This window comes from Petromyzon marinus, unplaced genomic scaffold, assembly GCF_048934315.1.
Source record: "Petromyzon marinus isolate PM22_M1 ecotype Great Lakes invasive population unplaced genomic scaffold, UKy_Petmar_22M1.pri1.0 PM_G_Scaffold_13, whole genome shotgun sequence".
Lineage (NCBI taxonomy): Eukaryota > Metazoa > Chordata > Hyperoartia > Petromyzontiformes > Petromyzontidae > Petromyzon > Petromyzon marinus.
The window spans coordinates 3,497,474-3,511,441 of NW_027422684.1; the positions used below are offsets into that span (position 1 = coordinate 3,497,474).

The 13,968-nt window shown below is 46.7% G+C and overlaps 1 protein-coding gene across 1 annotated transcript; it reads left to right on the top strand.

The window, feature by feature from the left end:
- The first annotated feature begins 3,596 nt into the window (after positions 1-3,596).
- Positions 3,597-12,757, top strand: LOC142909664 (baculoviral IAP repeat-containing protein 7-B-like). The gene is made up of 5 exons (XM_076059785.1): positions 3,597-3,638; positions 5,536-5,635; positions 8,110-8,170; positions 9,710-9,761; positions 10,399-12,757. Exons 3-5 carry the CDS (start codon positions 8,159-8,161, stop codon positions 10,593-10,595), a joined length of 261 nt encoding a protein of 86 aa, XP_075915900.1. The 5' UTR covers positions 3,597-3,638; positions 5,536-5,635; positions 8,110-8,158; the 3' UTR covers positions 10,596-12,757.
- Positions 12,758-13,968: the final 1,211 nt, after the last annotated feature.

Below are 13,968 nucleotides of genomic sequence, written 5' to 3' on the forward strand. Positions count from 1 at the left end.
GTGGATCTCTGTGCGAGTCTGTGGGTCTCTGTGTGAGTCTGTGGGTCTCTGAGTGAGTCTATGGGTCTCTGTGTGAGTCTATGTGTCTCTGTGTGAGTCTATGTGTCTGTGTCGTACCGCGCTCCTCGGGACGGAGGAGGGGGGGGAGAGAAACAGCCACGAGGCGCTGTTATACTCCACGTTACAAACCACAACGTTAACCGTGCTGTGAGAGGTGTTAAGAGGCGGTGCCAGCAAAAGAGCTGCGGTCTGAGGTCACCGTAAAAATACAATTAGTTTAGAACCGACGTGATTTTACCTAAAGAACCAAGAAGATTAATCCCTGCAGTCACGACAGCTTTAAATCGAAATCTATCGTGTAGTGTTGAGTCTATGGTGTAGTGTTGAGTCTATGGTGCAGTGTTGAGTCTATGGTGTAGTGTTGAGTCTATGGGCAGTGTTGAGTCTATGGTGCAGTGTTGAGTCTATGGGCAGTGTTGAGTCTATGGTGCAGTGTTGAGTCTATGGGCAGTGTTGAGTCTATGGTGCAGTGTTGAGTCTATGGTACAGTGCTGAGTCTATGATGCAGTGTTGAATGTATGGTGCAGTGCTGAGTCTATGGGCAGTGTTGAGTCTATGGTGCAGTGTTGAGTCTATGGGCAGTTTTGAGTCTATGGGCAGTGTTGAGTCTTTGGGTAGTGTTGAGTCTATCGGGCAGTGTTGAGTCTATGGTGCAGTGCTGAGTCCATGGTACAGTGTTGAGTCTATGGGTAGTGTTGAGTCTATGGGCACTGTTGAGTCTATGGGCAGTGTTGAGTCTATGGTTAGTGTTGAGTCTTTGGGTAGTGTTGAGTCTATGGTGCAGTGCTGAGTCTATGGGTAGTGTTGGTTTTTCTCACACCAGATAACTCTCGAAACTCCGTTTGGTACAGGACCATCCAGACTGTGTGTGCCCCCTTTTATTGCTGTGCATGAGTTTGTCAGAAGTGACAGACTGAACTGTTTAATTCTTAACACGTAGGCTTTTGGCGACCAATGTTCTGTTTACGTGACAACCCTTACCAGTTGGCCGTGTCGGGTGGTGGCGGGTTTAACATTAATATATTTACGCAATCTAACCCACAAAAAGCCTTTGTGTATGGATGAATTGTTTAAACCAAACATTTCAAGTCACTTAAATATTTTATTTTGATTTAAAGCTTTCGTGACTGCAGTAATTCATATTCTTAGCTCTTTCGGCAAAGTCACGTTGAAGGGAAACAATAAAATAATAAAATATATATACAAAACAATAAAAATTATCACGACGTTTCGACCATAACATAACGACCGTTTGTGTTATGGTCGAAACGTCGTGAGAATTTTTATTGTTTTATATGTATTTTATTATTTTATTGTTTGCCTTCAACGTGACTTTACCGAAAGAGCTAAGAATATCACTAAAAGATGTCCGTTTTTAATGACGCTTGCCGCCCGAACATTTTTGTTCCCGCATTCAGGAGCCGTCGAGGGTGACAACAGGGGTCGTGCCATTTCCCATCGCCGGTTTTTAAACTACCCGTTGAGCTACGAGCCCCGGGATCTCTTCGACGCCTTGAAAGGAGGAGAAGGCCTCGACGTTTCTTGAGCGATCTTTAACAAGAGACCCCCGGGCGGACTCGTCCCTCGCAAAAGCATTCTTTTCACCCCAAATTACCCCGTATTTTTCCGCCGGGTCGATGCCGAACGTCGTAGACTTTCGGGCCTCCCGCAGGGCGTCGGCGGCGGCGAGACGCTCTGCCCCCCCGATGCCCCGCTTCGACCGGATCCCGCGACCGTCGGCCTCGAAGATGCTGAGAGAATCGGCCAGGCTGCTGTCGTTCTCCAAGGGGTGGCCCCGGTCGTCCCCCGTGCGGCCCGCGGACTTGGCGCGGGCCGGACTCTACCGCATGGGCTTCAGCGACCTGGTGGCCTGCTTCCGCTGCGGCGGGATGATGCATCGCTGGGAGGAGGGGGACGACCCCGCTCGGGAGCACGCCAGGCACTTCCCCGCCTGCGCTCGCGCGGTGGGTGACGCCAGCGACGGCGCCGGTGACGTCCTGACGCTTGTTTTGGGGGGGCGAGGCCGGGTCTTTCCTAAAACTAGTGCGGGGTGCCGCTGAGAATTTGCAACGATTGGCACGAAGAGATGTGCCTCGGGGTTCTGGGTACCGATTGGAGATAATTCTAGGCGTGTTTAGACGACGATGGCGAACGAGCGGAGACCCTTTGGCTCGTTGAATCCATTGACGCGCATTCGCGGTCAGATTCGTGTTATATTAAAAAACGATAGTCCAAAAACAAGTGTGAACATTTCTTTGTAAGCACCCTGTGCTAACACAGTTATTCTTGACCTGGCGAGGGCCCTACTCAGCGCTGCGATGATGTAGCTATTTGTTTCAGATGCCGACCCTCTCCGTCACGCAAAGCAGCGACGTTGCTCAGCGAAGCGGGCTCAGCATCGTTGCGTGGACATTTATATTTGCCGAATACCCTCGCACGTGGTGACCACGGGGGGAACAGAGAGAGAGAGACACGGAAACTCCAAATAGGCAGAAGCAGGTGTCAGGGTCGGGTTTCGAGCCCATGACCTCCTGCATACCAGGCGAGGTCGTTGACATCTCCTGGCTACCGCTGCGCCCTTGTAGATGAGTCTCAGTTCTTCAATGCTTTGTGCCTATAACCATGTTCAATGATGAGACTTTCCCGCTCCCCGCGCTGAAGAGTTGGCTCGCTCATTTGACAGCAGAGCCACGGCAACAAAATCAATTAAACTCTGCCCACCGTTGTAAAGACGTTGCAGCTGCCGTGCCGTAGAGGCGGTCACGTGGATTTCGGATTAACCGAGGCAACGTATTTGTTCGGTTTAAGCGCCGCGTGACTTGTAATAAAAACGTCCAAGAATTAACCAATGTTGTATAAACTGTTTTTAGATTATTTGGACTTCAGGGGAATATCCACGAGTTCTTAATCTCTGTCAAAATCGCAGGTGTGCGGTTCATCTGCAAATCGAATAAACCGCGCACGGATCATCCAGAGTCTACTGTAATTCAAATCAAGATTCTACTGTAATGTTATCTTCTCTATAAATTCCCCCACCTGTTGTATATGCCGGGTCTTGAAAATTTTAATAAAAATGATAAAAATGAAATAAAATTTGGAAAAATGCGTAATTATCCGAAATAATGTTAATTGATGTAATTATGCGCATAGGTTATGCTAGTTATGGAGATGTAATCGTATTAAGTCATGTAAATGACTTAACCTTTTTAGGTCAGTCTAAAAAGGTTTTGTTTCGAAGATGTCGTTTAAAAAAAAACGATTCCAATGCCCTCACGGCTTCCTGGGGAGCCGTTCCAAAGGGCGGGGACAATTCGATGAGCTCACTGCATCACCGTCGTCGCCATTGACGCTGTCGTCACAGTCGTCATCGTCGTCACCATTGTCGTCGTTGCGTTTGTTTCTGGGTGGTGCCTTTTCCCCGCAGGCCCCGTTGCCGCAGGCCACTCAGGATGGCCCCGACTCCGCACTGTGTCCAGAGATGCGTTCGTTCGGGGCGCGAATCAGATCTTTCGCGAGCTGGCCGTACACCACCAATGTGTCCCCGCATGAGCTGGCCTACGCAGGCTTCTACTATTCCGGTACGGTTTGTGCTGCTGCTGCCGCTGCTGCTGCTGCTACGTAGAAGTGGGTGGAGGCCTTCCCCGGTGCTGTAGTCGTCCCCGTTTTGTGGGGGGAGGGGCGGCTCTTTGGGGGGCAAGCGCCACGGTGGCTCGGAGATGTTGACTACCTCGCCTGGAAGGCAGGAGGTGGTGGGTTCCATCCTGACGCCTGATGCGTATTTGGAATTTTCGTGCCTCCCCGTGGTCGCGTGGATTTTTTCTGCCGGTCCTCCGGTTTTTTTCCTCGCACATTTAGAAACACGCGTTTAGAGAATTTGGCTGCGTTTAAATTATCATGCGATAAGCCACTTCGTTGAGCTATCGTTTGTGAATGCCAGGTGGTCGCCTCTGAAAAAGAGCTGAATAGCAACTCAATGGTCCTAACACCTAGTATCATAAAATAGTTTCAATGTTGGTTAATAGTTTTGGTCAAACACCTGAGGGAGGTCAGAATCAGAATATTTATCTATACTGGAGGAATCCATTGAGCTGTGAAGCTCTTTTTCGCATGATGTCCAGTCGGGGCATGGGGGGTAAGAACGTCACGGCAACGAACAGTTTACAAAAACACGATAGGAGTGCGAAGTCCTGTCGGTTCCAAGCGTGTTGTAGAGTGCGTACACGAAACACGGGGAAGGCCTTTACAAGTTGTATAATCTCATGCAGATGTAGATGACGCTGGTTCTTCACGTTCTGTAGATGTAGATGACACTGGTTCTTCACGTTCTGTAGATGTAGATGCCGCTGGTTCTTCACGTTCTGTAGATGTAGATGCCACTGGTTCGTCACGTTCTGTAGATGTAGATGCCACTGGTTCTTCACGTTCTGTAGATGTAGATGCCGCTGGTTCTTCACGTTCTGTAGATGTAGATGACGCTGGTTCTTCACGTTCTGTAGATGTAGATGCCACTGGTTCTTCACGTTCTGTAGATGTAGATGCCGCTGGTTCTTCACGTTCTGTAGATGTAGATGCCGTTGGTTCTTCACGTTCTGTAGCTGTAGATGCCGCTGGTTCTTCACGTTCTGTAGATGTAGATGCCACTGGTTCTTCACGTTCTGTAGATGCAGATGACGCTGGTTTTTCACGTTCTGTAGATGTAGATGCCACTGGTTCTTCACGTTCTGTAGATGTAGATGACGCTGGTTCTTCACGTTCTGTAGATGTAGATGCCACTGGTTTTTCGTATTCTGTAGATGTAGATACAACTGGTTCTTCACGTTCTGTAGATGTAGATGCCGCTGGTTCTTCACGTTCTGTAGATGTAGATGCCGCTGGTTCTTCACGTTCTGTAGCTGTAGATGCCGCTGGTTCTTCACGTTCTGTAGATATAGATGCCACTGGTTCTTCACGTTCTGTAGATGTAGATGACGCTGGTTATTCACGTTCTGTAGATGTAGATGCCACTGGATTTTCGTATTCTGCAGATGTAGATGCAACTGGTTCTTCACGTTCTGTAGATGTAGATGACGCTGGTTCTTCACGTTCTGTAGATGTAGATGACGCTGGTTCTTCATGTTCTGCAGATGTTGATGCCACTGGTTCTTCATGTTCTGTAGCTGTAAATGCCACTGGTTCTTCACGTTCTGTAGCTGTAAATGCCACTGGTTCTTCACGTTCTGCAGATGTTGATGCCACTGGTTCTTCACATTCTGTAGATGTAAATGCCACTGGTTCTTCACGTTCTGTAGATGTAAATGCCACTGGTTCTTCACGTTCTGCAGATGTTGATGCCACCACCTCCATCTATTGTGAGGCGGTTGAACTTACGACTCTCGGTCCGAACGGGCAACTGGATGGGTTTGTTTATCTCTGAAAAGTTGACAGTGTCGATATGTAGGGGAGAGGTCCCTGTAACGTGTTTTCTATTTTGAGTAGGTCACGGAGATCTTGTGAGGTGCTTCAGCTGCGACGGTCATCTACAAGAGTGGGCGCTGGGAGACAGCGCTTGGCATGAGCACGCAAAGTGGTTTCCCAGGTGAGGCGTTTGGCACCTGCTGCTCCCGTGAAATGTATATATATACAGTGAGGGAAAAAAGTATTTGATCCCCTGCTGATTTTGTACGTTTGCCCACTGACAAAGAAATGATCAGTCTATAATTTTAATGGTAGGTTTATTTGAAAAGTGAGAGACAGAATAACAACAACAAAATCCAGAAAAACGCATGTCAAAAATGTTATAAATTGATTTGCATTTTAATGAGGGAAAAAAGTATTTGACCCCCTCTCAATCAGAAAGATTTCTGGCTCCCAGGTTTCTTTTATGCAGGTAACAAGCTGAGATTAGGAGCTGAGATTAGGAGTACACTCTTTAAGAGTGTGCTCCTAATCTCAGCTCGTTACCTGTATAAAAGACACCTGTCCACAGAAGCAATCAATCAATCAATCAAATTCCAAACTCTCCACCATGGCCAAGACCAAAGAGCTCTCCAAGGATGTCAGGGACAAGATTGTAGACCTACACAAGGCTGGAATGGGCTACAAGACCATTGCCAAGCAGCTTGGTCAGAAGGTGACAACAGTTTGTGCGATTATTCGCAAATGGAAAAAACACAAAAGAACTGTCAATCTCCCTCGGCATGGGGCTCCATGCAAGATCTCACCTCGTGGAGTTGCAATGATCATGAGAACGGTGAGGAATCAGCCCAGAACTACACGGGAGGATCTTGTCAATGATCTCAAGGCAGAGGGACCATAGTCACCAAGAAAACAATTGGTAACACACTACCTCAGGGGTCGGGAACCTATGGCTCGCGAGCCAGATGTGGCTCTTTTGATGATTGCATATGGCTCGCAGATAAAACAAAATATTCTCACTTGTTTTAATCCATCCATCAATTTTTCACTGCGCATGTCCTGTTCATGGCTGCAGGAGCAATTGTCCATTATTTTAATTGGATGATACTGGCCTACGTATGCATGTGAGCAGTCATTCTCACATCTTAAAAACATCAAGTCCAACCTACGATCACGTTTAACGGATGAAAGCCTCAACGCTTGCATGAAGCTTAACCTCACCAAGTACCAACCCGACTACAAAGACATCAGCAAATCCATGCAGCACCAGAAGTCGCATTAATGGTGAGTGTTATAACAACATTATTTAAAATAATAAATTCAGAGGCTTATTATACTGACATTTAGTTGAATTCACTTTTAAAATATATTATATGGCTCTCACTGAAATAAATTTCCAAATTTTTTGCTTTCATGGCTCTCTTAGTCAAAAAGGTTCCCGACCCCTGCACTACCTCGTGAAGGACTGAAATCCTGCAGTGCCCGCAAGGTCCCCCTGCTCAAGAAAGCACATATACATGCCCGTCTGAAGTTTGCCAATGAACATCTGAATGATTCAGAGGACAACTGGGTGAAAGTGTTGTGGTCAGATGAGACCAAAATGGAGCTCTTTGGCATCAACTCAACATGCCATGTTTGGAGGAGGAGGAATGCTGCCTATGACCCCAAGAACACCATCCCCACCGTTAAACATGGAGGTGGAAACATTATGCTTTGGGGGTGTTTTTCTGCTAAGGGGACAGGACAACTTCACCGCATCAAAGGGACGATGGACGGGGCCATGTACCATCAAATCTTGGGTGAGAACCTCCTTCCCTCAGCCAGGGCATTGAAAATGGGTTGTGGATGGGTATTCCAGCATGACAATGACCCAAAACACACGGCCAAGGCAACAAAGGAGTGGCTCAAGAAGAAGCACATTAAGGACCTGGAGTGGCCTAGCCAGTCTCCAGACCTTAATCCCATAGAAAATCTGTGGAGGGAGCTGAAGGTTCGAGTTGCCAAACGTCAGCCTCGAAACCTTAATGACTTGGAGAAGATCTGCAAAGAGGAGTGGGACAAAATCCCTCCTGAGATGTGTGCAAACCTGGTGGCCAACTACAAGAAACGTCTGACCTCTGTGATTGCCAACAAGGGTTTTTGCCACCAAGTACTAAGTCATGTTTTGCAGAGGGGTCAAATACTTATTTCCCTCATTAAAATGCAAATCAATTTATAACATTTTTGACATACGTTTTTCTGGATTTTTTGTTGTTATTCTGTCTCTCACTGTTCAAATAAACCTACCATTAAAATTATAGACTGATCATTTCTTTGTCAGTGGGCAAACGTACAAAATCAGCAGGGGATCAAATACTTTTTTCCCTCACTGTAAATATTCACTAATTATGTGTTCCCCAACACATCCATCGCATTATATAATAATGATGTGTTCCCCGATACATCCAACGCATTATAAGATAATAACAAAATCATAATAAACGCGATAAAATAATAAATATAATGTGTTCCCCAATACAACCATCTCACTATAAGATCATAATATAAATAATAATAATAATGATGGTGATGTGCTCCCCAATACATCCACCACATTATACCCAGCCGGCATAACGTAATGACCCCCCCCCTCTTCCCGCGTCGTTTGCTGAACAGCTGCGCGTTTGTTGGACGACAGAAGGGGGAAGCTTTCGTCCGCGGGTCGATGCGGCCGCCGGTAACAAAACATTTTCTCGCCAACTTTTGGTTTCGCAGGAAAATCGAGTTTAACGCCGGCGTGCGAACACGCCGCACGTACGATTTTTTGTTTCGTTTTTTAACGTTGACCTTGGTCAACTCCGGTCGTTGAACAGACGAGACTATCCTCGTCTCTTGATGGAGTTTATCAGGGGTCTTGAACACAAATAGACTCAAACTTAAACTTCGCAGGCAGCTTGAAATGTTGTTCATCATTCAGGGGTAAAAATACAAAAATAATGTGGTTTTATTACCAATATGCTCATTGTAAATATAGTAGTGTGTATAGTATAGTAGTGTATAGTGTAGTGTATAGTGTAGTGTAGTGTATAGTGTAGTGTATAGTAGTGTAGTGTATAGTGTAGTGTATAGTGTAGTGTATAGTAGTGTAGTGTATAGTGTAGTGTATAGTGTAGTGTATAGTAGTGTAGTGTATAGTGTAGTGTATAGTGTAGTGTATAGTAGTGTATAGTAGTGTAGTGTATAGTGTAGTGTATAGTAGTGTATAGTGTAGTGTATAGTAGTGTATAGTGTAGTGTATAGTAGTGTAGTGTATAGTGTAGTGTATAGTATAGTAATGTATAGTGTAGTAGTGTATAGTAGTGTAGTGTATAGTGTAGTGTATAGTATAGTAATGTATAGTGTAGTAGTGTATAGTAGTGTAGTGTATAGTATAGTAGTATAGTATAGTAGTGTATAGTATAGTGTATAATATAGTAGTGTATAGTGTAGTGTATAGTAATGTAGTGTATAGTATAGTAGTATATAGTGTATAGTGTAGTAGTGTATAGTATAGTAGTGTATAGTGTAGTGTATAGTAGTGTATGTATAGTAGTGTATAGTAGTGTAGTAGTGTATAGTGTATAGTAGTGTAGTGTATAGTATAGTAGTGTATAGTATAGTATTGTATAGTAGTGTATAGTGTAGTAGTGTATAGTAGTGTATAGTAGTGTATAATAGTGTATAGTAGTGTATAGTAGTGTAGTAGTGTATAGTAGTGTAGTAGTGTATAGTGTATAATAGTGTATAGTAGTGTATAGTGTATAATACTAGTACAGCTCACACCGGTGTGTTGGAGAGCCAAGCCACAACATTTAGAATCTGAGTATGACGTTTCACCAGTAATTACAACAACAACGAGCTTCATCAGGCGACGGCCAGATTAAATGTACTCTATAACTATATATAACTATGGGGATAATCGGTGTTTTTGGCATAGAGATCCACGGAATTTTTTTAATTTTATCTTTTTGGATGCTGCGCGATTTTGAGCCGTCTGCAGCTGCCCTGCCCCCCGTCGTTAGCGGCGACAATCGAGAGCCGGCTCTTGTCGTTCCGTTTGGTTTGCCGACACGCCGATTGCAAATCGAGCGCAGAGTAACGGTGCAAAAAGTCGCGATCGTTTTTAACGCGAGCGGTCGTCGCTTGCGTAACTTATCCATTTTTGTCGGTTCTTCTGCGTGACACCGGCGATGATTCTTACACGCGACGATGTTCATCTTTATTTGTCGGTTTAAAGGCTCCGCTACCGGGACAGACGCCGCAGAGTACAACCGCGGAGATTGAGCACGGTAAGACGGCGGATCCCTGCGCACTGTATCAGACCCTCACCTGATACAGGTGAGGGTCTGATACAGGTGAGAGTCTGATACAGGTGAGGGTCTGATACAGGTGAGGGTCTGATACAGGTGAGAGACTGATACAGGTGAGAGTCTGATACAGGTGAGAGTCTGATACAGGTGAGGGTCTGATACAGGTGAGGGTCTGATACAGGTGAGAGTCTGATACAGGTGAGAGTCTGATACAGATGAGAGTCTGATACAGGTGAAAGTCTGAGCCAGGTGAGAGTCTGATACAGGTGAGAGTCACGACCTCATGTATACCAGACGAGGTGGTCAACATCTCGCCAACTTTGCGCCCCATATGTAAGCAGTCTGGTGATGATCGACCATCACTTTTTGAAACCGCTGAAAGTGTGTGCGGGTGTGTCTCTGTGTGTGCGTCTGTGTGTGTGTGCGCTTGCGTCTGTGCGTGCGCGCGTGTGTCTCTGTGTGTCTCTGTGCGTCTCTGTGTGTCTCTGTGCGTCTCTGTGTGTCTCTGTGTGTCTCTGTGCGTCTCTGTGTGTCTCTGTGTGTCTCTGTGTGTCTGTGTGTCTCTGTGTGTCTCCGCGTGTGTCTCCGCGTGCGTCTGCGCGCGCTTCGTCCACAGCAGCGCCATCGACTGAGGAGCTTCTGGACAAGCTGGAAGAGCGGCTGTCCTGCAAGGTGTGCATGGAGCGCGAGGTGTCCACGATGTTCGTGCCGTGCGGACACGTGGCCACGTGCGGCCACTGCGCCCTCTCCCTGAGCCGGTGTCCTGTGTGCCGCGTCGCCGTGCAGACGTCGCTCCGGGCCTTCATGGTTTAGGCGGACGGCCGGGCGAAGGAGGAGGAGAGAGAAACGACCGCCGGGGATCCCGACCGCCCGTGGCTTCGACCGTTGGGGCGAGTTCGTTGATTCACCCATCCCCTCTCCCGTACCGAGGCATAAGCCGGTCGCTGGCGAGCGTTCGGCGTTCGTTTTTTCCGCACAGGGAGGCACGGGGAGGGCAATTTCACTTGGCCACCGGCCTCCACCCATAGAGCAGCCTTTTTTTTGGGGGGTTTCCGGAATGTAAAAGGGTTCATTGATAATTATCAGTGTGGTGGTTTTGAAGGCGTACGATGTCAGACTTGGAAAGTGAAGGAAGTAAAGTTTTAAGACTGTTCTGTAATCTTTACTTTAACCGGATGGTACGCATAGGTTACACACGTTAACAGTTTCTACATTTGGGAGCTATTACATTTAGAACTCTGTGGAGCGCTTATTGCAACGGGTGGAAGGGTCAAAGATTGCGGTGATTTTAAGGCGTACTTACATGTGTGAGTTATTACATTTATAACTCTGTGGGACAATGCAATGGGTGGCATGGGAAAGCGTTAATAAGAGTGCGTTGATTTTAACGTGTGCAATGTCAGACTTGGGAAGTGACGAAGTGAATGTACATGCACATATACACGTGTAAGCTGTTACACGTGTAACAGCTTACACGTGTATATGTGTAAGCTGTTACACATGTAAAGCTGTTACACGTGTAACTCTGTGGATCGCTTATTGCAATGGGCGGAAGGGTTAAAGAGTTGCGGTGATTGTAAGGCGTTTGGTGCTAGACTTGAAGTGAAGAAGTTACGTTCTGTAAATCTTTACTGGAACTGGAATGTTACGCAGAGTTCACGTGCGTAAACATTTTTACGTTTGTGAGTTATTACATTAATAAGTAATATTTTAAAATACTTTTTTTTTTAAAACACTCTTTAATGAAATGTACCCTACTGGTAACGGAATAACTCCACGACTCCAGGAAGTGGCCCCGAGGCTTGGCCACGACGTAAGGGGACCGTGGAGATTTACAGCCAACGACGTCAGTTGAGCGTGGACAATTACACCCAAGACGAAACATAACGTGTTAAAAAAAGATTGTTGGAAAATATATTTTTTACGCTAGAATACAGTGTTGTCATCATTATGACATAAGTATACCACATTGGTAAGTGGGTTAAGATTGAGTTACTATATTTGATGATACTACAACAACAACAGACAGAGTGAGTTCATACACAGCGTGTGCAATAATAGCCCCATGGAGCACTTATTGCAATGGTGATGTCATCAAAAATTTAATTGTCGCGTTCCACGGTGGCCGCTCTTTGTCGGTGGTGGGGAGCGGTGGGGGGTTGGTGGAGCGGTCAGCGCTACCAACGCCGGTGATCAGCCGAGTTCCATTCCCGCTCACGGCCAACGCCACAGTGATTGCGATCATCTGAACAACCGGTCCTGGGCCTCCCCTAGGTCGACTTGGCCTCGAATGAGTGCCCGCTGCGATATGTAAAGACATCGCCACTGGGGAGACAAAGGCGGCTGTGCGTGGTGTTGACCACCCCACCCCCCCCCCCACCCTCGTGTGCCACAGTGCCGGTAGCCTTCATAGCTGCTGCTAATCGCTAACAGCACTTGCCCCAACAGTCTGTTAAGGCTACACGGGGAGGGATCTTCATAGCTGCTGCTAATTGCTAACAGCACTTGCCCCAACAGTCTGTTAAGGCTACACGGGGGGGATCATCATAGCTGCTGCTACTCGCTAACAGCACTTGCCCCAACAGTCTGTTAAGGCTACACGGCGGTGGCTGGGGGATCTTTGGGGCTGTGTGTGGACGGCTTTGTGTGTTCCTCGCCGCTTTTGTTTCTAAGAAGTGCCAGGTTATTTTTCCATCGGTCGCGTGAGAGATAATTTTCGGGGACTCGTTAACCCGCTGCTGGATTAGGGCCCCTCGGCGCGCCTCGTCCCACGGGGGTTTGTGTTGGACTCGGCACTTGGCGAAGAGAACGCCGGAGCAGTTCCCCCCGCGGGAGATTGGTCGCGGGCAAATTTAGAATCGCTGCTCGGAAATGTTGAAAAGGTCGAATCCGTCCTCGGCTGCGACGCTCGCTCGTTCATTCAGCTCCAGCAGCAGCGTCCGCCTGCACCGAGTTTCTGGCTTTGCCGCTCTTAACCCAGAGTTTTAAAGCGGCTGCTGCGTTGAACATCGTCGCGCGTAGTGTAAACTAAATATATATATACACACAGCTTCCTGAGAATGTGTTAAGTTGGGGAAACGTGATTATTTTGCGCGTTTAAAACACGGACGTTGTAAAACATCCTTCAAGGTTTTGATTTAAAGCTTTCGTGACTGCAGGGATTCATATTCTTGGTTCTTTCGGTAAAGTCACCACCACGTAGAAGGGAAACAATAAAATAAATAAAATATAAAACAATAAAATTCTCACAACGTTTCGACTGCAACACGAGCAATCATCATCAGGTGTGAAAACCACATAGCACCACGGAGAGCGATTTGGCAGTTGTTCAGACCGCATTCCATTCTCTTCCTCTCCCCCCTCCTCTTTTCCGAACATAGATGGACTCGTCCATTTGAACAACTGCCAAATCGCTCTCCGTGGTGCTAACGTTAAAAAAACTCCACTTTTTAAAAAATTTCTTGCTGTGGTTTTCACACCTGATGATGATTGCTTCTTGTGTCGTAGTCGAAACGTCGTGAGAATTTTTATTGTTTTATATTTTTATTATTTTATTGTTTCCCTTCTACGTAGTGACTTTACCGAAAGAACCAAGAACATTCTTCAAGGTTCTTTCGGTCGAGCGACGTGGGGACAAAATAAAATAAATCACGACATTTCTGTCGCAACACAAGTGACCCCCCCATCAGTTGAACTGTACCTGTTCCGCCTGATGACGGGCGCTTGTGTCGCGATGGAAACGTGGTGATGTATTTTATACACCTACCACGTGATGACTTTGAGAGCGTAGATCCCTGCAGTTTTCACGAAAGCTTCAAGTGAAGATTCTCAAGGCTGCTTTCAATGTTGCGTTCAGTCAGTGAAACGTCCGCACATTCGAGTCGAGTGCCCATTAATGGGCCACGCAAGGCCCAACGCGTAGGGCCGAGGCTTCGCTCTGTGGCTCGTTTGATCGTCTCGTTATTAAATAATTTTTGATGTCACCAGAAGACTTGGGAGTCTTGTTGTGTTTAGACTGCTGGAGCGGTGGGAGGGGTTTTAAGAGCTATTAAAGCTCTTGGTTGTCTCTCTCTGTCTCTGTGTGAGTCTCTCTCTCTGTGTGTCTGTCTGTGTTGTGTGTCACTCTGTGTGTGTCTCTGTGTTGTCTCTCTCTGCTTGTGTGTATGTCTGTGTGTCTATGTTGTGT